Source organism: Miniopterus schreibersii (assembly GCF_964146895.1).
Source record: "Miniopterus schreibersii genome assembly, chromosome: X".
Classification (NCBI taxonomy): domain Eukaryota; kingdom Metazoa; phylum Chordata; class Mammalia; order Chiroptera; family Miniopteridae; genus Miniopterus; species Miniopterus schreibersii.
The window spans coordinates 89,472,480-89,494,943 of record NC_138104.1 but is presented as its reverse complement, the minus strand read 5'-3'; the positions used below and the strand labels follow the sequence as shown (position 1 = coordinate 89,494,943).

General features: G+C 36.3%; 1 protein-coding gene across 1 annotated transcript in view; it reads left to right on the top strand.

Annotated features, from left to right (window-relative positions):
- The window catches only part of IL1RAPL1 (interleukin 1 receptor accessory protein like 1), a 1,172,201-nt gene that overhangs the window by 1,140,991 nt on the left and 8,746 nt on the right, over positions 1-22,464 (top strand). The window contains exon 11 of the mRNA XM_081125599.1: positions 15,955-16,098. Coding sequence (XP_080981725.1) covers positions 15,955-16,098 — 144 coding nt within the window. The remainder of the gene's footprint in view (positions 1-15,954; positions 16,099-22,464) is intronic.

The window sequence follows — 22,464 nt, the reverse complement described above, 5'->3', positions numbered from 1 at the left end:
TATATTTCAGTCTATGCAAATAGCAATTACGAAGGAGGAACAAGATATGTGATGGGCAATAAATACTGCTAATTTCCTGTTTTGAATACTTGCATTCAGTTAAATCTCAATTATGTGTGGTAAAGGAGGGCAGGCATAGTATGAAAAAGGAACTTCCACATATTATTGATCAATGATCTGACAGCAAACAGGCAAAGAAAAAATAACACAGTAACACCACTTGTATAAACAGTTCTTACATATTCAAAAGTTCATTTTATTTTATTTTTTAAAGTATAGTTGTCATACAGCCTTATATTGGTTATGTTAGTTTCAGGTGTACAATATAGTGATTCAACATTTTTATACCTTACGGTGTGGTCTCCCCACTAATTCTATTAATCACCTGTCACCATGTAAACTTGTCACATTATTATTGACTATATTCCTCTTCTCCTTTTCACCCATTCCCCCACCCCCTCATCTGTTTAGCTTCTAATAACAGAAGTTATAAAACACAAGTAAACCTAAGGTGAGGATAGAGGGAATCCACTGGAACTCAGATCTTTGTTCTGGAAAATGAAAGACAGGCAGTTTAAAAAAGAATAATTCAGTTTAAGGAATTTGCAAGAAGCCCACTGATTTCATCTAGCACACATGTAGCACATTTCCACATATGTGATCAGAGATAACAAACAGGATAGCATATTCATGGCCAAACACACCACTTATTAATCCTTCTCAGAACCATCTTAATATTCTCATTATTTCCAGGTCAAAACAACCTGTTGACTGATGATGTTTCATAACCTGCTCAAAATCTCACTTCACTGCAGGCTGCTTAGTGATGATTCACATAATGTCGTTGTGTGAAAAACAACAAATCACTCCCATTCACCAAATATATTTTAAGTGTCAGCAATGGGCAAAACACTGGGTTAGGTGTCCTTAGTAGTTGAGACACTGCTGCCTGAGGGATGTCTACCACCATCCTGGGGCATTAAAGCAACATTGTTGGGGAGAGGGAGATGGCTGTGCATTTTATGGCTATGAATTCCCTCAGTCAGTTGAGAAATGGCACAACTGGGTCATAAAATGCAAGGTATAACTTTTAATAAGCAGTTTCTGTATATCGAACTTCAACAATCAGGTCAGTAAGTGAGAAATTAGACATGACACATAAAAACTGCTAACTACTCTCTCAGGTCATACAGTAAGAGAAAAATGTGTTGATTTCCAATAAATTACCATGGTAACTTGTATTAGATTTTATTGTTGAGAATTACATTTGCCATCTGTAAGAAATATGTTAGCTATTTGTCTCTATTTTTAGGGCACATATACTATTTTTAGTATGTGTTCTATGAAGGATGATATAACTGCAGGTTGATTTCTCTACGTTTAAAGTAGACATTTAAATGCTCTTTAAGTAGATTTTATTTTCACTTCACAAAATATCCAGTGGTATATTTAAGAAAGCACAAAAAGGTCATTTTTAAAACCACTCAAGAATTATTACTATGAATTCAAATTTGATATGAGTGAGGATTGACGGAAAAGAAATTGTGAAGAAAAAACCAGACAGTTCCTTGGCAGTGTTTTATTTTTGACTCCTCACTTGTGTGTGACCTAAGCAAGTCTTTTCATGTCATTGTTCTTCATTGTTATCATTTATAAACTAATTGCCCTTAAGCCCCAGTGCAGGAATCTTGTAAGAACATATTAAACCCTGGGTGACTAATAGTATATATTAGCCCGTTTTTCTGATTTTACAGATTCTCAAGAGTTTTGTGTCATTGTACCTCATTTTGCAAACCTTGAGAGTGAAACAAAGTAGTTGCTCTTTCCAGGGATTTTCTTACAGTTTCAAGTGTTGTAAAGTTGACTCAGATCTTTAGATGAGAAGTTCTTATAACTGCACAGTAGAGATAACAATTCTTTAAGATATGCGAGTGAAGTTAAAAGTACTGACCAGTAATAGTTGTGAAATTCATAGAAACTAAAATGGAAGAGGCCATTAGCAAAGCTTAAAAGAATGACACACATAAATTGCCTGACTTAAATCAGTTTGGAGCTCTAATTCTAGTATGTAATGGAAAATGAGTATGACTTGAAAACTCATTGATGCCATCCCACAGTTTCAAGGTAATGAGTCATAGCTGCTTGAGTGCACTTTTAATTTTCCTCAAATAAACAAATTTGTCTATATTACATAAATATCTCAGTATAGAAAATAGCTTAAAGGAATATATTAAAGATATCACAATAAAATGCCATATTGGCTGTCTTCTTAAGTAGACTGCTGTCACTCACAACTCAGTGGTCTCATAAAATTGGTATTATTAAAATGTATTTTCAACTATTGACTACTCACATACCAGTTTAGTTTCCTCATCTGTAAAACAACACAATCAAACTAAATAAAATCTGGTACAATCACTATGGAAAACAGTCTGGTGATTCCTCAAAAAATTAAGAACAGAGCTATCATCCGACCCAGCAATCCCTCTCCGGGGTATATACCCGAAAAACTCGAAAACATGTATTCGCAAAGATATATGCACCCGTGTGTTCACTGCAGCATTATTCACGGTGGCTAAGACATGGAGACAACCAAAGTGTCCTGCGATAGAGGACTGGGTAGAGATGATGTGGGGCATGGACACAATGGATACTGCTCAGCCATAAGAAAGGGTGAAACATTGCCATTTGCCACAACATGGATGGGCCTTGAGGATATCTTGCTAAGTGAAATAAGTCAGGCAGAGAAAGCTAAGAACCATGTGATTTCACTCCTATGTGGGATGTAAAACTGAAACTCGTGGACACAAGCAGCAGTGTGGGGGTTGCCAGAGGGAAGGGCATGGGGTGGTGGTGAAGGGGGTCTTAATATATGGTGATGGGAGAAGATATGAATTTGGGTGGTGGGCATACAGAGCAATAAATAGATCTTACAACATAGAAGCCACACCTGAAACCTATATGTTCATATTAACCATTGTCACCCCAATAAATTTAATAGTGTTAACAAAATAAACTAAACGAAATTTCAAATCCATATTTTCTCTAAAACAAGATAATGTTTTAACCAACTTTTTCAGTCCTTTCTTATAAACTGTTGCCAAAATGATTATTTATATAGAGAAAAGTGCCATAGTGGTGTTAAATAATTTCTGCTAGACTTGCCTTGCTGAACCAGGCATCTATAAAGGATAGTTGGAAAAACAGATATGCAAATGAAAATTAATTTAGCTAAAGAGTTTACCATGACTCAGCAGAAACACAGATTATACAGCATCTTGGACAACTCTGTTTCAAACTATCCATAGTAAAAAGCAAAATATAAGCTATTTTGGAGTATTAGCATTTAAAGCTATACATCACTTGCTTCTGTTAAGGTTAATTGAAAACCTAATATATTCAAAAGATGCATAAAAAACATTTAAACTGAAGTAATAATAGTGGTTATATCTCAGATCAGTGTGATTCCACGTGACCTTTAATTTATTCTTCATATTCCTATACGATTTTCAAATTCTTTACAATAAGCATGTTTTATGGAGTCAGGGGGAAAAAAAGGTGAGAAAAAAATAAATCTATTTTTGTACAGCCACTGGAAATTTTTAAAATGCTTACAGGAAACCTATTATTATTCTGTTTGCAATAAAATCAAGTTATTTGCACATTTTAAAATATATTAAAATCTATTTCCTTGAATATAAAAATCTTGCTCCCACTTTATGTCTGTCTTTATTAGAAAATATTGCATTTTAGGGGACACATTTACTTCCACATTATTTTCTCAAGCCACTGCTAATTTTCATGCACCAAAAATCAATACACAGAGAGCAATAAGATAAAGCCTTGTTTTTTGTGAAGCAGGGCTCTATTATTGCCATTTTGATAAAAGAGAATTTATTATTGAGGACATATCCATCATATATGTATCCCAACTACGCAGACCACTAAAATATTCGGCACGGACTTTATTCTTAAGTTTGTCATTGTTTGAGGAGCCACTTACTCTTCCCCTTAGAAAGACTCAAGGAATGGTAGTTTCTGCTGTTGGCAATTTCCAAAATATGCCTATTTCTTCACAGAGTGTTAATAGGAGAAAAAGGAAAAGTTAAACAAGCATTAATAAATTCTTGAATTGTATCTCTTTACAATATGAGAACGGAAGGCAAACTTACCACAGTTTCCCTCAGCATTTTTATGTTTTCAGAAAACAGAGAGTGATGAAAAAAATTCAAGAGAGAGAAGAAATGGATTTTTCTGTTACATCCACTGAAGGAAATGAACCAGCCTATAGTTTGATTATTGCTTTTGTCTTAATAGTCTCCAGCTCTGTAGAATTGCTAAGATATTGAATAAAAGCTGTCTCATGGGAGAAACAGCTTTCGCCGAACACATTTTATTCTAATGCTTTCAATACTTAGGAAATGTGTTAAAACCCTAATGGAAGAAAATTATAATAACATAAAATTCTGAAGTTTATCAAACCATCCCATTTTGTATATTTCAATGCAATCAGCTTTTACATATGTAAAATATTTTATAAATCTATTTTCAACCATTGAATATACTACAAAATATCATACCATTTTTTTTAGAAGCGTTCAATGTTTCTGTAGAAAACACGGCTTCTTGTGGTTATCTAAGCAGTCCAGACGTTCTGGGTTCTCTGGCCCATCCAAAGGGTTCCCAATGGAAGACCCAATTGTTCTAACTGTGACAATATATCCCCTGGTGGAGGATTGCTTTCAGGATAAACACTGCAGCCCTTAACAAAAAGGAGTAAAATGGCAATGCCACCTTCACTCTGACAGTCTTCCCTCAAGAGATGTTTTGTAACATTCCATCGGTGCCTCTCTATTTATATGACATGTTCAGAAAGAAATTCCTAGCAGAGAGAAAGCAAACACTTTTTCTTTAAAGAGATTTTCTTTTAGGCATCGGTGAAGTTGGACACCTTGGTATACAATAGCCCTGTCTTCTAAGCTGGTCACCTGAGGCCCATTTCGCTCCTTCTTGTAGCATTCTATTCCTTCTTTGTCTGGTTTCGCCCCATCATACTCAGTTTTATAAGATCTAAGAGGAAGGAGGCTTCACATGAATACTTTGTATGTTTGCATGTGTGTAAATACATAATGTCTGTCTGTGCACATCCACTGCTTTTATAATCTAAAGGGGAAATGTTTTCAGTGATCAAGCTCTGAGTTAGCAACACCAATATGTACATTTATAAACCATGTCAACTTCCCACTAGAGAGAATCATTGTCCTATTTTTCTGACCTTATTTTGGGAACCTGGCTTAATTGATACCATGAATCTTTCAAACAAATACTTATTGACAAGGTACATGCTAGTTGCTTTGAAAAGGAAAAACAAAACAAAACATAAACAGTATAATCTAGCTGAGAAACCACTGCATGAATTTGCCTGCCATCACCCATCATAACATACTTTTGCTTTCTCTGTGCTCCACACCAAACACTGCCCGGAGATATAACCACTATTATTACTTCAGTTTAAATGTGTGTGTTTTTAATGCGTCTTTTCAATATATTAGGTTTTCAATTAACCTTAACAGAAGCAAGTGATGTATAGTTTTAAATGCTAATACTCCAAAATAGCTTATATTTTGCTTTTTACTATGGACAATTTGGAATAGAGTTGTCCAAGGTGCTTTATAATCTTTGTCTCTGCTAAAAGTCATGGTAAACTCTTTACCCAAATTAATTTTTGGTTTTTACTTGCTAAAAACCTTTGCAGTCACTGTGCTGCATTGTGCCATACAGTGTCTGATCCTATCTTTGAAATCTCCCAACAGAAACACACACATGCACAAACACCCCAAAAGTTGCTCACCTATGGTTACACCCATATAAAAGGCCTAGCAGAGTGACACTGAAGTGCAACAATAAGTAGTAACTTTTATTATTTTGTTTTAAAAAATTGCTTGCATGCCTGACTCTGCAACTGGACATAGTCTCCTTTAAGGCAAGAAGCATATTTAATTTGTCATTTTATCACTAGAACTCAAAGCACTACACTTGGCACATTTAAGGCATTTACTAAACAAAAAGAAAGTGAATGAGTGAATGACCAAATGAGAAGAAAAAAAATGAATAGTATCAAATATATAAAGCAATAGATGACACAGGAAAAGATAGAGACAGAAAAGTGGAGGGAAATTCCAAGGTTAGGACATGTTTTTGGAAGATAAAACTGAAGTCTTTGTAGAGATTACTTTAGAATAACTATAGATAGTAAAATTTTAATCCAAAAGTATTCAACCCAAAATACACTCTAATTACAATAACACTTGCAATAATGCAATCTTACCATTTGACCTGTCTTTTATTTTTCAACTTTTTGATTAAAACAAAACAAAACAAAAAAACCCTGCAGACATTACAGAAAAACTGCAAAAAAAATGTACAATAGGTTTCCACCTATCCTCTCCAACTAGACTCACCAATTATTAACATTTTGCAACATTTGTCTTATCTCTCTTCATATAGGTTGGTAAATAAAAAGATAGAGCAACACTCTATATAGTAACACACAGGGCATATTATTGCTGAATCACACGAAACTAAATTACAGACATCGTGACTAATTTCTTCAGTGTGAATCTCTTAAAAACAAGGGTATTTTCTCACAAACCCAGAGTATATTTATCAAATTCAGGAAAATTGAAAATGATAGAGTGCTATTATCTCGTAGATAGTCTATTTTCACATTTCAAAGATTGTCCTAACGATATCTTTTATACCGTATTGCCCATCCAGGATTATGCATTGCATTTAGTTGTCATGTCTTTTTAGTCTCTTTTCATCTGGGATGGTTCCTCAGCCTTTCTTTGTCTTTCATGACATTGACATTTTTGAAGAGCAGAAATCATATTTGATTTTTTGTAGAATGTCCCTCAGTTTGAATTTGCCTGGTATTTCCACTTTTTTTGGATATTTACCTGTTTCTGGCTGGAATACTACAATAATGACATTGTGCCTCCTCAATGCATCACATCAGGAGGTACATGATGCCAATTTGTCCCATTACTGGTGATGTTGATTTTGGTCATTTCCCCTTAATTATTAATAAATAGTCAGTGGGAAGGTACTTTAAGACATTGTGAACATCCATCTTCATCAATCTTTCACCCAATAATTTTAGCCTCTGTTGATAATTCATGCCTGAATCAATTATTATTAGGATGGCAGAAAAATGGTGATTTCTAACTCTACCATTCCTTTTATATTTACCATTGGCATTCTGCTCTAAGGGACAGCTTTCCTCTTTATTAATTTATAATTAATATGAACTCAAGGATTCATATTTTATTCAATTACTGTCATTATTCATTTTAACTTATCAACCTGTCTTTTAATACACATCACTTATGAATATTTCCTACTTCATAGGAAAAACAAAACACCCTTCCTATCTGGTTGGGAAGGGGAAAATCACATTCCAAAGGTAGGCTCTAGCAAACTGTGAAGAGAACGATGCATTTTTCCCTTTAGTATTTTATTTTATTTTTTATTTTTAATAGTTTATTAACATGTAACAATTCAGTTCCAAGGGTTTGTGGGAGCTTAGTCTAACTAGGCCTTAATGATGGATTCTACCCAATGGCCATATTTGCATTCTTGATTGGGAGTAAGCTGAAGTTAATTTGGTACTTTGGCTGAAAACTTTCTAAAGTGGCAAAATAATACTTTGAAGGTAATCTTTTGGCCAAATGTTTGGTTTGGTTCACCAGTCAAGCTGCTACATTCAGAAACCATTATTATTACTATTATCATTATTATTAGGTATACCCTGCCTTGTTCCAAAAAGCACTTCTGCAAGAGCAAAATTGCTATCTTTATATACTAGCTTGTACCTTCCCAAAACATTTTCTTGCTATTATGTGAATAGCAATTCAGCTTCTTAATGTGTTACCAAAAAAAAAAAAATTATAACTGCTTCTAAATTGCATTGATGTATTGTACAATTGAGTTGAATATCTTTGTAGGCTGAGCATAATTATCCTCCTGCCAGGAACAAATAAGTTATACTGCTCCAGAGAAATAAATATGCATATGAATTTATGTGGATGGATAAATCCTTATAAAGTTTAGCTCTTTATAACACAATGAAAGAAGAGGAAATGTACTTGGTGAAGTTAATGAATAAACTGGGATCGTTATATTGTCTATCATGCGTTTCCCCCACAAACTTGCATTTTACTGCATATAAATCAGAGCAGAGCATTTCAAGGGACTTTATATAATGAATGAGGCAATTTTAGGATGAACTATGTAAGAATAAGCCACCTGAAATCTTCAGTCACACCTTAAACAAGATAGTATATATCAGTAGAGAGAGATACAAAATGAAAACTCCGCATGAAAAGTTCAGAACTACATATAAACTTTGATTTAACTTGGTTAACATCTTCACGTCTTCAAAGATACCTAGCAGAAAATGTTTGCACACAATAACACCAGATACAAGCAGATAAAAAATAGGATCTCATACTATAGTAGGTAATTGCAGCAAGATTAGTGTAAACCAAACGCATTTATTATTTGCAATGTAATCCAATATACTAAGAGATGGCATGCGCTTTATTTTAATTAGCTGTTTCTTTTAAAGGGTTGCTTGGTCCAGCTGTCTTGATAAGAAAAAAATTGTAGTCATTGCTCAAAATGCTTGTAGCAAATCTAGTTTCAAATTGAAACAATTTATTCCAAAAGCAGTCTACTACTGCAGCAATAATCAATGTGTTTTCCCTTCGCCCATACTGGAGCTTTCCAAGGACTATTGTTAATTGCCTTTAACTAAATGACTACTGGTGCCCTTAAATGTAACTGTTTGGCACTTTTTCATTTGTTGTGTTTAACCAAATGCCAGTTTCCCTTAGGTTTGCCTAGTAATTTTCCTTTACAATTTTCAATATTCAGTCTCAGCCCCTTAAAGGGGGCAAAGTCTATCATTTTAACAAAATAACACAAAGGCTAAGCCGATTTTAAAAGGTCTGCACTTTCTCTTTCCACCCTCTGATGTTGTATTGTCCCGAAATGGAATTTTTTTAGTTTTTTAAATGCTGCCACTACAAGCATCTTGAACTTGAGCTGAAAAGCAGATCCCATTTCAAAGGAAAAAAAATGACATTTGCTGGGGCAACACCATTCATATTGTAATGTAAAGATATTCTTTCAAAATAGCGTTTGGGTTTCTTCCCATATATTCTCAGAAGTGGAATCGCTGGGTCATAAGGCAGGTCCATTTTAATGTAAAGATTTACCTGTGACAGAATTTAACCCCTAGTAGTTCTGTCCTTACTCAACATATACGCAATAATGGGTAGCACTCATATTACTGAATGGGTCCAGCTCAGAGCAAAAGAAATGTGGAAATTAAATCTAATAACCATTTTCTTTAAAAGTGTTTATCCATGCTTTATAAACCAATGTGAATAACTTAAAGCAAGTGGAAAAATTTTAACCTGCACATATTTATAATGTGAAGGCATATAAATTACTCTTGTATAAAAATAATGTAACTGAGGAGCAGGCACTGATGTGTGTACTGTGTGGAAAGACATTTCTTTTCTGACTTTCAAGGATGTTATAAGAACACCATGCTTCTGCATGTAGTTTTACAGAAGTATCTGGGGGCAGTCTGAGATAAGCTCAGGATTTCAGTATCAATTAGTTTCTTATAAATGTTATTTCTTTAGACAAGTTTTTTTTTGTATTCTTATTGTTAGCAAATGACTATCATATGGTTCAGAAGACTTATTCTTGCTTATTGCCCATACTCTAGGTATATATAACTTTTGATATGTTTGTACCTTAAAGGAGGTGTTCATGTGACACAAGGCCACTTTGTAATTGCTTAGCTACATCAACCCTGCTCTCTTTTTCTCCTTACATTTCATACAGCACTATTGATTGGCCTAGTAAATAGTGTATAAAACTTTCTGAGTGGCTCATGACATCTAGAAATGGGAATCATTCGCATTTGGGCAATTACTTCTCTAAAAATAACAAGGACTTACTTTTGTATAATTTTTCTGTAATTTATATATAGTCCCTTTTTAAAGTTTTAAAAAACTATATAGAGACCAGTATTTGGTATTATAAACCATCTGAAGAAAATGAGAATTCTGCTTATTGGATTAATAGGATTATGTTTCAGGCATAGTTTTTTATTGTTTCTAAAGGTATTCGACTAGATATGGGTGTGTAAGGCATTCTGGAGGCCCGGGCCCGGTGCTATGCCTCCAGAGTGAAAGGGTGTGCTCGGGGGCACCACAGAAGAGCCATTCCTTGCCTGGACAATTATCTACAGCAGAACAGCTCTCCTGACTTCCATCTTTCTTTACAGCTTCTCCCCTCATAGGCCTCGGGTTAGATCTTACAATGGCTCTTTTTTTTAAAATAAATATTTAAAGAATTGAATTATCCAAGCCAGTCGTGGCTCAGCGGTTGAGCATCGACCTAGGATCCAGGAGATCGTGGTTCGATTCCTGGTCAGGGCCCAGGCCCGGGTTGCGGGCTCCATCCCCAGCAGGGGGCGTGCGGGAGGCAGCCGATCAATGACTCTCTCATCATTGATGTTTCTATCTTCTCTCCCTCTCCCTTTCTCTCTCTGAAATCAATAAAGACATATTTTATTTAAAAAAAGAATTGAAGTATGATTAACAAAATAAAAGGCATAGATCTTAAGTGTTCAGCTCAATGACTTTTGACAAATGTATATACTTATGTATTCAGGCCTGAAAAAAATACGGAATATTTCTTGCACCCCAGGAACTTTTCTCTTGCCTCTTTCCAATAAATGTTATAATAACCCATGCACAAGACAATCATTTTGTGATTTCTCCAACTCTGCTTAATTTCGCCCTGCTCTTGGACTTCATTGAAATAGATTTCTACAAAAAGTATTACTTTCTGTCTGGCTTCCTTTGCCTAACATCATCTTGTGTATCAGTATGGTATTCCTTGTACATATATTCTAGCATATGGACACACAATGGTCTGTTCATTATCTCCTGTTAATGAGCATTTGAGTTGTTTCCAGTTGCGACTATTCTAAACATTCTTGTACAAATCTTGTGGACATCTACTTATATTTCCTTTGGGTAGATACTTAGGAGTGTAATCGCTGCTGATAGGGTACATTCATATTTAACTTCATTAAAACTACCTCAAATTTTCTAATAAGGTAGTGCTGTTGAGCACTTCCACCAGCAATGTTTGGGAGTAGAAGTTAAGCGTTCTCCATTAGTTTTCTATTTCTTTTCTCCCACAAGAAATTTTAGAGTGATAAATTCCAACTGTTTGTGTTAAATTAGAAAAGAGAATGAATCTTAAAAGAAGCCATAGTTCAGCTTATCTCTCCCATCATAATCAGTATGATTTAAAGAAGATTTTTCTGATACATAAATTAGCCTATGGGCATAAGTTGGAGTTCTTTGCAGGCTTCTATGTGTGGTGGAGAGAACAAGACTCATTGCACCCCACAGTATTACCTACCCACTTATCCTTTCTGTTCACATACTACTGGGAAAACATTGTGCTGAATAGCATTTTGTATTTCATTTCTGGTACTTCTGTGGTACTATTTTGTGTTGTCTCTCACAAGAGCCAACAGATAAAGCTGTCTGATATTTATAAATACAAAATATTAAAATTCCTGGAGATACTTTTTAGTATTTCATACTTCACATTAATTTACTTAGACTCTAAAAGATTTAATACTTCAGTTTATTTTTCTTTTTCTTTTTCTTTTTTAATTTATCTTTGTTGTTGAGAGTATTACAGGTGTCCCATTTTCCCCCCCAAATTGACCCCCTCCACTTCACTCCCACCCCCTCCCCAGGCCTTCACCCCGTTATTGTCTGTGTCCATGGGTTATGCATATATGCCTATAACTTCTTTGGTTAATCTCTTCCCACCCTCCACCCCCTTCCCTCTTCCCTCTGAAATATGATCGTCTGTTACATGCGTCAATGTCTCTGGATCTATTTAGTTTGTCAGATTCTTTTGGTCATTAGCTTCTTGTTAAAGAAGACCCTTCAACTTTTCCTGTAGTGCTAGTCTGGTGGTGATGAACTCCTTTAGCTTTTCCTTGTCTGAGAAGCTCTTTATCTGACCTTCAGTTCTAAATGATAGCTTTGCTGGGTAGAACAATCTTGGTTGTAGTTCCATGTTGTTCATCACTTTGAATATTTCTTGCCACTCCCTTCTGGCCTGCAAAGTTTCTGTTGAGAAATCAGCTGATGGTCGTATGGGGGCTTCCTTGTAGGTAACTAACTGCTTTTCTCTTGCTGCTTTTAAGATTCTCTCTTTGTCTTAACCTTTGGCATTTTAATTATGATGTGTCTTGGTGTGGGCCTCTTTGGGTTCCTCTTCTTTGGGACCCTCTGTGCTTCCTGGACTTGTAAGTCTATTTCTTTCCCCAGGTAGGGGAAGTTTTCTGTCATTATTTTTTCAAATTGGTTTTCAATGTCTTGGTCTCTTTCTTCCCCTTCTGGCACCCCAATAATACGAATTTTGAGCCTCTTGCAGTCGTCCCAGAAGCTCCTTATGCTACCTTCATATTTCTGGATTCTTTTTTCTTTTTGCTCTTCTGGTTGGGTGTTTTTTGTTTCCTCATGTTCCAAATTGCTGATTTGATTCTCAGCATCCTCTACTCTACTGTTGATTTCCTGTAAATTATTCTTCATTTCAGTTCCTGTAGTTTTCATTTCAAATTGGTACTTTATTATGTTATCAATTTTCTAATAGCCTGCTTAAACGTCCTTATAAACAAAATTCTGAACTCTGTATCTAGTAGCTTGCTTGGATCTATTTCATTTAGTTCCTCTTCTAGAGATTTCTTCTGTTCTTTCCTTTGTGACCTGTTTCTTTGCCTCCACATTTTGGCTGCTTCCAGGTGTTTGTTTCTATGTACTAGGTAGAGCTGCTATGCCTCCTGGAATTTGTAGAGTGGCTTTGTGTAGTAGGTGTCCTGTAGGGTCCAGTGGCTCAGCCTCCCCAGTCACCTGAGCTGGGCCCTCTAGGTGCTCCCCTGTGTGGGCTGTGTGCTCTGTCCTGTTGTAGTTGAGCCTTGGTTGCTGTTGGCATCACTGGGAGGAATTGACCCCCAGGCCAATCGGCTGTGAGGACCAGCTGCAACTACACCCAGAGAGCTGCTGTGCTGGAGACACCCCTATGGAGCAGGATTTGCTTCAGTGGGGCTTTGGTGTTCACCAACTGCGCCCCTTAAGTGTCGCTCGTGGCTGTGGTAGGGTTGTAATCCAGCGTGGTCGAGTCTGACCCCCAGGTGCACTGTCTCTGGGGCCTCCCGGGAGGTGCAAAGTCAGCCTGTGCCAGTGCCTTGCCCAGGGCCACCCAGCATGAGCTACACAGCAAACTGTAGTTGGCTGCTCCTTGTGCTGGGCTTGGAGGTGCCCAGGAGAGGCCAAGCTATGAGCCAGTGCAGCTGCCGCTAGTGCCAGGCCTGGGGCCGCTGATCAAGCCGTATGGGGCAGCTGCTGCTTGTTTGAGAGATTTTAGGAAAGTCCTAAGCATGAGGCTCGAGAGGCCACTTGCACAGAAAAGCCCCTGGAAATGGCCTGGATGAGCTGCAGGTGGGGAGGGGCGGGGCCTCCGGGAGTCACGGGGCGGGGCCACAGGTGCGGGTCAGGTGCTGGCGACTCAAACATGGCGCCTGCCTGCCGGCTGTGCGGGGAGGACTCGCCACAGGAGCCATGGCCTCCGCCAGCCCTTCTGCCCGGGAGGAAGCCGCCCTCCGCCTCTCGCCCGGATCTCAGGCAGGTTAGTTCCTCCCGAGTGTCCCGGGTCCCTTCAGGCCGCTGCCCGGCGCTGGGCTCAGAGGGAGCGTCCGAGTGAGTCCGCGCGCGGCCCTTTAGAGGAGCTGCCGGGGCTCCCGCAGCCTCCGCAACCCTCAGGGACAGTCCCCGCTGGTTTCACAGCCCGGAGCTGTGGGGACTTCTCTTCCCGGCCTGGAGCCCTGGGCTGGGGCCTGCTATGGGGCTGGGACCCCTGGCTCCTCCGGGAATCCTCCGCCACCGAGATGTCCTCCCGGGTTTACCCGGGCACCGGGTGTGGGCCCGCGGCCGCATCTCCGGGATCCAGCCCCGCCCCGCCCGCGTCCCCGCCCCTCCTCCTGGTCTCGGTGCTGCCTCAGCTCCCTGGTTGCGGGGCTTCTGTGCAGCCGGGTCTCAGGAGGCTCTGAGCGATGGTGGGTCTGTGTTTAGTTGTGATTTTGATGTGGCTGCGGGAGGCGGCGGGTGCAGTTGCTATTTGTGCCGCCGTCTTATTCCTCTATTTTTCTTTCTTAAATTCATAAATTCCAATCACTTTTTCTAATATTTTGTTCTATATCCTTTTCAATTTTGATAAGAGCAGGAAAACACACTTGATTAAATAGTAGTTATATGTGTTTGTTTATTAAACTGTAGAATTAGAAATGAAGGACTAGAAAATGAGAAGTGTGGCTGAGTTTTTTTCCTGCAATTATCACAACGAAAGTGACATCACACACACACACACACACACAATGTCCTTGTGAGAAATAGATGGCCACACTTTTCAGATTATTTGTCACTGATATTGCACTACACCTATGATGATATCACCCCATTACAAAATCTCAGGAATGATCTTGTAATCCAGGAGTAGTCATCACGACAAAACCATATATTAAAGTTCTCAGTATAAGCCTGCATTGACTGTTATAAAATTAGATAACCCACTTGTGGAGTCTAAATTACAAAATCAAAAATAGCATTATTGTAGAGATGTAATTTCAGGAATACTTATCTTTAATTGTAATTAAGGAAAATAGTACTTTTGAAGGTAGTTGTCACCTGCAGGGAACAATGGCTGCCCATCAATAACAACATTTGAACTATGATGATCAGGAACAATATGCGTACAAAGGCAATTAGTTAAAGTGAGTTTCAAAGTCTGTGTATTCTGGCTTAATGTGTAAATACCATTATCCTTAAATTTGTCACAATGTCCATGAATTCTAAAGAAGAAAAAAGAAGAGAATGTTTTATCCCCCAAAACTTTCCTGATAATTTTTTGCTGTAATGTATACATTTAATAGGAATAAGAACTTGTGTGCAGTGAATGGCAAGAAAAGGCTGTTTTTGGATAGAATGTAGTAACATGCCTAGTGAAATGGGAAACAAAGAGAAAGAGAAACATTTTAAGCAGCTTAGTGAAACGACAATACTCCCAGCATAGTCTGGTGTCACATCCACTAGCTGGACTACTTCTTAAACCCTAGTAAGCATTCAGCCTCCAAGACTACGGTAGGCCACATTGGCACCACTTTTTTCAGAAAGATATAGGACAGGAGTCATTGCTCCTGGCAGGGGCAAGCAGACAGTATTGATTAGGTGGCCTACCCAACACTCTCTGCAACAGTCCACACTACCTCTCAGAAACTGTGCTTTTTCACTCCTGAGCTCCCCTCAGCCCCAGCCCCCAGGTGACAGCCCAGGTGAGAAGCATAAAGATTCACACAGGGTGAGTCCAGAAGCCATCCTGCCTTAAAAGCTCCCTGTGGACACAAACCAACCCCATAAGCCTAACTTGCAAATTCTTATAAGGAATATGTTTGTATATAAGAATTACTGCACTCAGGCAAGCCTAAAATTATTTTTCCAATCAGGTATTCATAATTCTGTCAGTCTAAATGCAATCTACCAACATAGGTTCATTTTTACCATAAGCAATGTTGCTTAGCAACACAGCCACCATGTACCACCTCATCTGGTTACCAAGGAAACAAAGCTAGAAAGTTACCGAAAGGTCAGATTTTTATGCAAAAGGGAAAGGGGTTGTATTAATCCATTGCCCACATCTGGCCCCATCGACAAAACTGTGAAGTCAAGTTGAATTTATGATTTTGGGTGCGAATATGGTATAATTGTCTCGATTTTTCCCCCCTAGAGCTGATGTACACAGTTGAACTTGCTGGAGGGCTTGGTGCTATCCTCCTGCTGCTTGTTTGTTTGGTGACCATCTACAAGTGTTACAAAATAGAAATCATGCTCTTCTACAGAAATCATTTTGGGGCTGAGGAGCTGGATGGAGGTAAGATGAGTTCCCTCTCAATATATTTCTGAATATTCCTTTTTGTTTTCTGTCCGTTTTATTGAAGAAAAAGAAAAGTTACCTGCATTAACCACTGACAGCAGTTCTTATAATCTTTCAATGTTCAGTTTTTAACTTCATTTTTTATATGTGACTATACATGCGATGCTTTGAAACTAATAGATGTTTTCCTCTGAAAATTATAAAACAACACCTACCCTTTTTAGAAATGTATTCCAAACAGCACTTGTGAATTACAGATGCTGATTGCAATGCCATCAGAGTATTTATTTTCTCTCACACTGTAATCAGTACTGAAAGGCCAGCTTTACTTTTCTATAGGTAAAGAGTGTCTCTTTTAATTGTGTTCCCTAGCCTCGTAGTTTGAAGTGAATCTCAATTTGTTCCGTGCTTAAATGGATCAGTGACAATAAGCTGTACTGAATATTTTAGAATTCATCCAGCAGTCTTTTCAATCCTGTTTATTTAGCTATATTTAGACAAGCTAATTTTTATTCCCAGTGTGGACCAACAGATAGCAAAGTGCACAAGCACATTGTTTTCGTAATTATACATTTAGTAGTTTTACTCAAATTGGACAAGTAAATATTATTTTCATAGAAATGGTAATTGTTATTTGCCTCTGGTCAGTCGTAATTATGTGTATAATCTAAGAGGAATTTGGATTGCTAAAAACTGAGCTCCTTAAACCACCTATTAGAGGACTTAAGTTTTCTCCATTTTGGTCCTTTGAAAGTGATTCATATATAAGATAAACTTGCAATATCGGAAGCATATGCAAATTGTAATAAATAGTTCAGATGATGGTTTCTTGATCATATTTATAAACTTTTTTTCCCCTTAACTGTCAGTTTTGCACTAAATAGTATGAAGGAAAATGAAGCAATTGCCCATGGTACCACATTTTACGGGCTCCTCTGTAATAAATGAGCAGGTAGAACTGTAGGTTCTCAGATTTGTGACGAGGGGCAATTTATTGAGCATCCCTAAGGCTCCTTTCTATTTAACCTCACCTTTCCATTAAGCTAAAGTCTGTGCTGCATCAAAACTTTATTTTTTTTATTTTAAGTTCTAATTTTCCTAATTCTTCTTTGTCCCAACTTTCTTGTCTGTTCATACAAATTATTCATATTTTTGCTACTGCTTTAAAGAGATATGAGAAAATTGTCAATGTCAGAACTGTTCTTGAGTGGGTAGCAAGCAATGTGCTAGGCATTCTTGAAATCATTCTTACTAATCCTCAAAAAATTCTGAGGTCAGTTATCATCTCCATTTTACTGATAAGGCCACTGAAGCTCCCAGAGGTTAAATAACTTACTGAAAAAGATAACACAAGTACTACTGTACGTGGCCAAGATGGGATTTGAAAATAAGTCAATTTACAAAGCCTTCATTTTATTGAGCATTGAGTCCCCATAATTTTAACCCTTTAAAAATTTAGTATGTTCAGTATAATCTAAAGATCTGCTATTGTTTGCATAATTACCACAATAGAAGATATTTTAAAAAGCAGATTACCTAAATAAGTTTCACTTTATCTATTAAACCTATTTAGAATATGTTTATTTTGTGTTCTGAATGACATGAATGATGTTATCAATTTCCAGTACAGTTTTTATTTGTCAAATTCTAAATGGTAGAAGATTCTGATGGTTTGATACCTATAAACCTTAGTCACATCTCTTGGATCCTTCTACATATGCTGTTATGGTTGAAGAATTATCTAGTCTTCTCATGGTGAAGAATTTCTCTGACATCATCAAATTCCCATTTTTTCTAGCTCTCCTTCAAGTCCTTTCACCTTCCAAAGAAGAGACCCCCAAGCATTTCATACTCTTGACTTGGCTTTTAAAAAAAAAAAGTAATTTGAAAGTCAAAGCTGAGTGATGTATTCTTTATCCTGGCCACATTTTGTAGTTTCTTTATCTGGTTTTGGGATTAGGATGATGCTAGCCTCATAAAAAGAGCTCGGGAGTTTTCCCTCCTCTTGTATTTTCGGGAAGAGTTTGCGGAGAAAAGGTGTTAATTCTTCTTTGAATGTTTGGTAAAACTCACCTGTAAATCCATCTGGTCCCGGACTTTTGTTTGCTGGGAGTTTTTTATTACCGCTTCAATTTCATTAGCTATTATGGGCCTATTCAGATTTTCTGATTCTTCCTGATTCAGCTTTGGAAGATTGTATGTTTCTAGGAATTTATCCATTTCACCCAGGTTCTCCAGTTTGTTGGCGTATAGTTGCTTATAGTATTTGCTTATGATCCTTTGAATTTCTGTGGGGTCAGTTGTTATAGCACCTCTTTCATTTCTGATTTTATTTATTTGGGTCCTCTCTCTTTGTTTCTTGGTGAGTCTGGCTAAAGGTTCATCGATCTTATTTATCTTTTCAAAGAATCAGCTCTTGGTTTCATTGACCTTTTGTATTGATCTTTTTTTAGTCTCTATGTCATTAATTTCTGCTCTGATCTTTATTATTTCCTCCCTTCTACTTCCCTGGTGCTTTTCTTGCTGTTCTCTTTCTAATTCTCTTAGTTGTTGTATTAGATATTTTAGTAAAGCTTTTTCTTGTTTCTTGAGGTATGCCTGTACTGCTATGAACTTTCCTCTCAGGACAGCTTTTGCTGTGTCCCATAGATGTTGGGTTGTTGTCTGTTCATTTTCAGCTTTTTTAAGGAAGATTTTGACTTATTCCTTGATCTCATTGGTAGCCCTTCATTGTTTAATAACATGCTATTTAGCCTGAATATTTTTGAGTTTTTTTATAGTGGTTGATTTTGAGTTTCATGCCATTGTGACCTGAGAAGATGCTTATATGATTTCAATCTTCTTGAACTTGTACAGACTTGCTTTGTGCCCTAACAGATCGTCTATTTTTGAGAATGTTCCATGTGCACTTGAGAAGAATGTGTATTCTGCTGCTTTGGGATGAAATATTCTGTAAATGTCAATTAAATCCATTAAATCTAGTGTGTCTTTTAAGGTCTGTGTTTTCCTGTTGATTTTTTGTCTTGATGATCTGTCCAAATGAAAAATAATTTGGACAAATTCAGCTGCATATACATTTATTAACAAACAAGCGTGTAACCCATCCTATAAACTTGCAGATTTTCTAATTTTATCATGTGTGTGTGCGTGTGCATGTGTGTGTTCCCAAAAAAAAACCAAAAAAAACACCTTACAAGAAAGTTTCCCCTGAGGTACATGTGATGATATTCCAGTGGCAGGATTAAGCTAACCATCTAATGACATCTAAGAATATTCTTCATTAGGACACAGAACATGAATCCCCCCTAACCTTCTCTAGTTTTTACAGCTAGACTGATAACAAAATAATAAAATTGACACAGGACTAGATTAAAAGGAGAAAAAAACAATTTACTATGTGTGAATGAAGGATCATAATATAATGCTCAAATCTAATGCTAGACAAGTGACTCTATTTTATAAGAACACTATAATTGCTAATACAATTCCTACTTTCAAGATGAAGAAAGAGATCTCTAATTCTACTTTGGGACTTATTACAGGTATTAGACAAATCTAGTTAGAGCAATCTTTTTTAATCTCCACTCTTCCAACCCTTAGAAAATATGAGCATCTGTTCCATTTCAGGTGTGTGAAGAAAACTGGTATCTATAAAATCTTAGGTCACAGAACTTATTTTCCTTATTCCTTCAATTGCAAGGTTACTATTAATTGTTTCAGGAGTTATTATCCTCATGTCCATCAATGAAACACAGTACTTCTGTAAATCATTTAGAAATCCTACAGGGTTTTGTTTCCTTTGTTAGGTGGTGGTGATTAGATAATTTGCATACACATGAACACTCCAAAATGAGTTTTTGAGTTCCAGAAAGAGAGACTTATAGTTGTTTTTGGTATACAACTTTCCCAGCTGTAAGCCGTTAAGTGGTAGGAATCAGGCTTTCTTATGTCAAATCCTATTCTCCTTATATACCACTCTGCTAATTCTGACCCTCTTAAGGCCTCTAACACCTATGCTGCCCACTGACCTTTTAAGGACATTAGTATCTACTAAATACCTACTTTGGGCCAAGAATTTTGCAGTATCATGGGGACTCACTTAATTTTAGACATCTTTAGGATGGTGCTATTTTATCGATCAAGAAACATACTATCAAATGAGTACAAAAAAATTAATGGCAGTCAAGATTTGAGAGATCAGCTGCTTTTTGTCCCCTTCACTATATCACACCATTAATATTTAAGTTAGTGTCACATTTCAGTGTGTAAGACTTTATGGATTTAAATAATCCAGAAAAGTACCAAATAGCAAAACATGTAAACTAGAACAATGTTGCAAAAATAAAGCTCAAGAAGCTTTATTTTAGAAAACAACTGTCAGGCATTTAATGGCAGAAATGAAGTGAAAAGTGAAATTTATTAAAATAATGACATTCAATATTCATAAAATCAAAATATTAAGATTACATACCTAAGTTTTGCTTATTCAAGGCTACATTATCTATTTCTACAGAGGTTTTTATTGAAAAACTATATCTTAGAAATATGAGAAAGCATGTGAAGGCAAATATGAGACACAAAACAAATGTGGCTTAATTTTTTAAAAACTTCTTTATTCAGATTATATCAATGCTAATTTTAATAATGATATGTTTCTGTGCTAACATACCACATGCAAACATTTTTTTTAAATTGCTTTTTAAGATGAAAAAAACAATTCATTATTGAGCCCTCCTTGAGTTTCATTTTGGTAACTCATTTGTTGAATGATGACCTCTGTCACTAGTCGTTTTCATGTATGTGACTTATAAATATTTGAGAATAAAAAAAATGGACAGCTACCAATATCACATGACAACTATTCAATCAGTGTTTAAAGGTTAAAATCTCCCAAAGATCCAAATGTCAATCTCACCCATTTATATTGTCACTCTATCTCTTTCCTAGCCCAGGTATAATATAGCCACCACCTTCATCTTAAGAAGGGAACCTTAAATCTACATTTTTTAAAAAGCTGGGTTGTTCTAAAAAATTCATGGATCCTTTGGTTTCTCTATTCTCCTAAAGAGCATTGACTAATATCCTCTCATTTGTCAAAGAGGAAAATCTTTTCATTTTTCAAAATTACTTTTTTATTCCTGATACACAGTTCCTTATATTCTTTTGCTCATCAAGATTTCTTATTAATAATATTTTAAACTATTTTTTAAATTTTTTAACTCTCCAGAGTCAAAACTTCTTTTTCCCTTCAAATATATTTTTATAAAAATATAGTAGCTAATTCAGTCAATTGAAGGAGAAAATTCTACTGGACTCATTTGACTTCAGATAGCAAAGCAACTAATTGATGGACTGGGTCAACTTACCTTCAATTGCATACAAAAATTCTGCACTTTTACCCCCTCCCCATTTTATGCTATTGTTGTTATAATTTTCATCTTTTTGTATTATAATTCATTAAAATAAATTATTATAGCTACAGTTATTTCTATTATCATTTTTTGAGCTTTTGTATTAGAGATAAAAGTGATTTATTTACACACCATCATTGCAGTATTAGGGTAGTCTGAAATTTATTATGTTTACTTTTACCATTGAGTTTTATATTTTTATATGTTTTAATGTTGTTACTTAGTGTCCTTTCATTTTAACTTGAAGAACTTCCTTTAGCATTTCTTGTGCCGATGAACTTCCTTTACTTTTGTTTGGGAATGTCTTTATCTCTTCTTCATTTCTGAAGGACACTATTTCTGATTTTAGTATTCTTGATTAGAATTATTTTTTCTTATCATTTTGAATATTTTATCCATTTCCTCTGAGTATACAAGGGTTTTACAGAGAAATCCACTGATAGCCTTATGGGGGTTCTTTTGTATGTGATGAGTTATTTTTGTCAGGCTGCTTTCAAAATCTCTCTTTTACATCTAGTTTTTTATTATAATGTGTCTCAGTAATCATTTTTGGTTTGATCTTGCTTGGGGTCCTTTGAACTTCCTTTACCTGGATGTATACTTCTCTCCAAGATGTAGGGAGTTTTCAGCTGTTATTTCTTTAAATGAGCTCTCTGCCAACTTCTCTTTCTCTTCTTTTTCATGATGTGAATGTTAGTTCACTTGGTAGTGTCCATAATTCACATAGGCTTTCTTCATTTAAAAAAAAAAAAAAAATTGTTCCTGTCTACTTTCAAATGCTCTGTCTTAAAAGTTCTCTGATTTTTTCTTCCATATGAACAAGTTTATTTTTGAAGCTGTCTATTAAACTTTTTTAGTTCTGTTGTATTCTTCAGCTCTAGTATTTCTAGTTGGTTCTTTTTTATTATTTCTAATTCTTTATTAAACTTCTAATTTTATTCATTCATTGTTT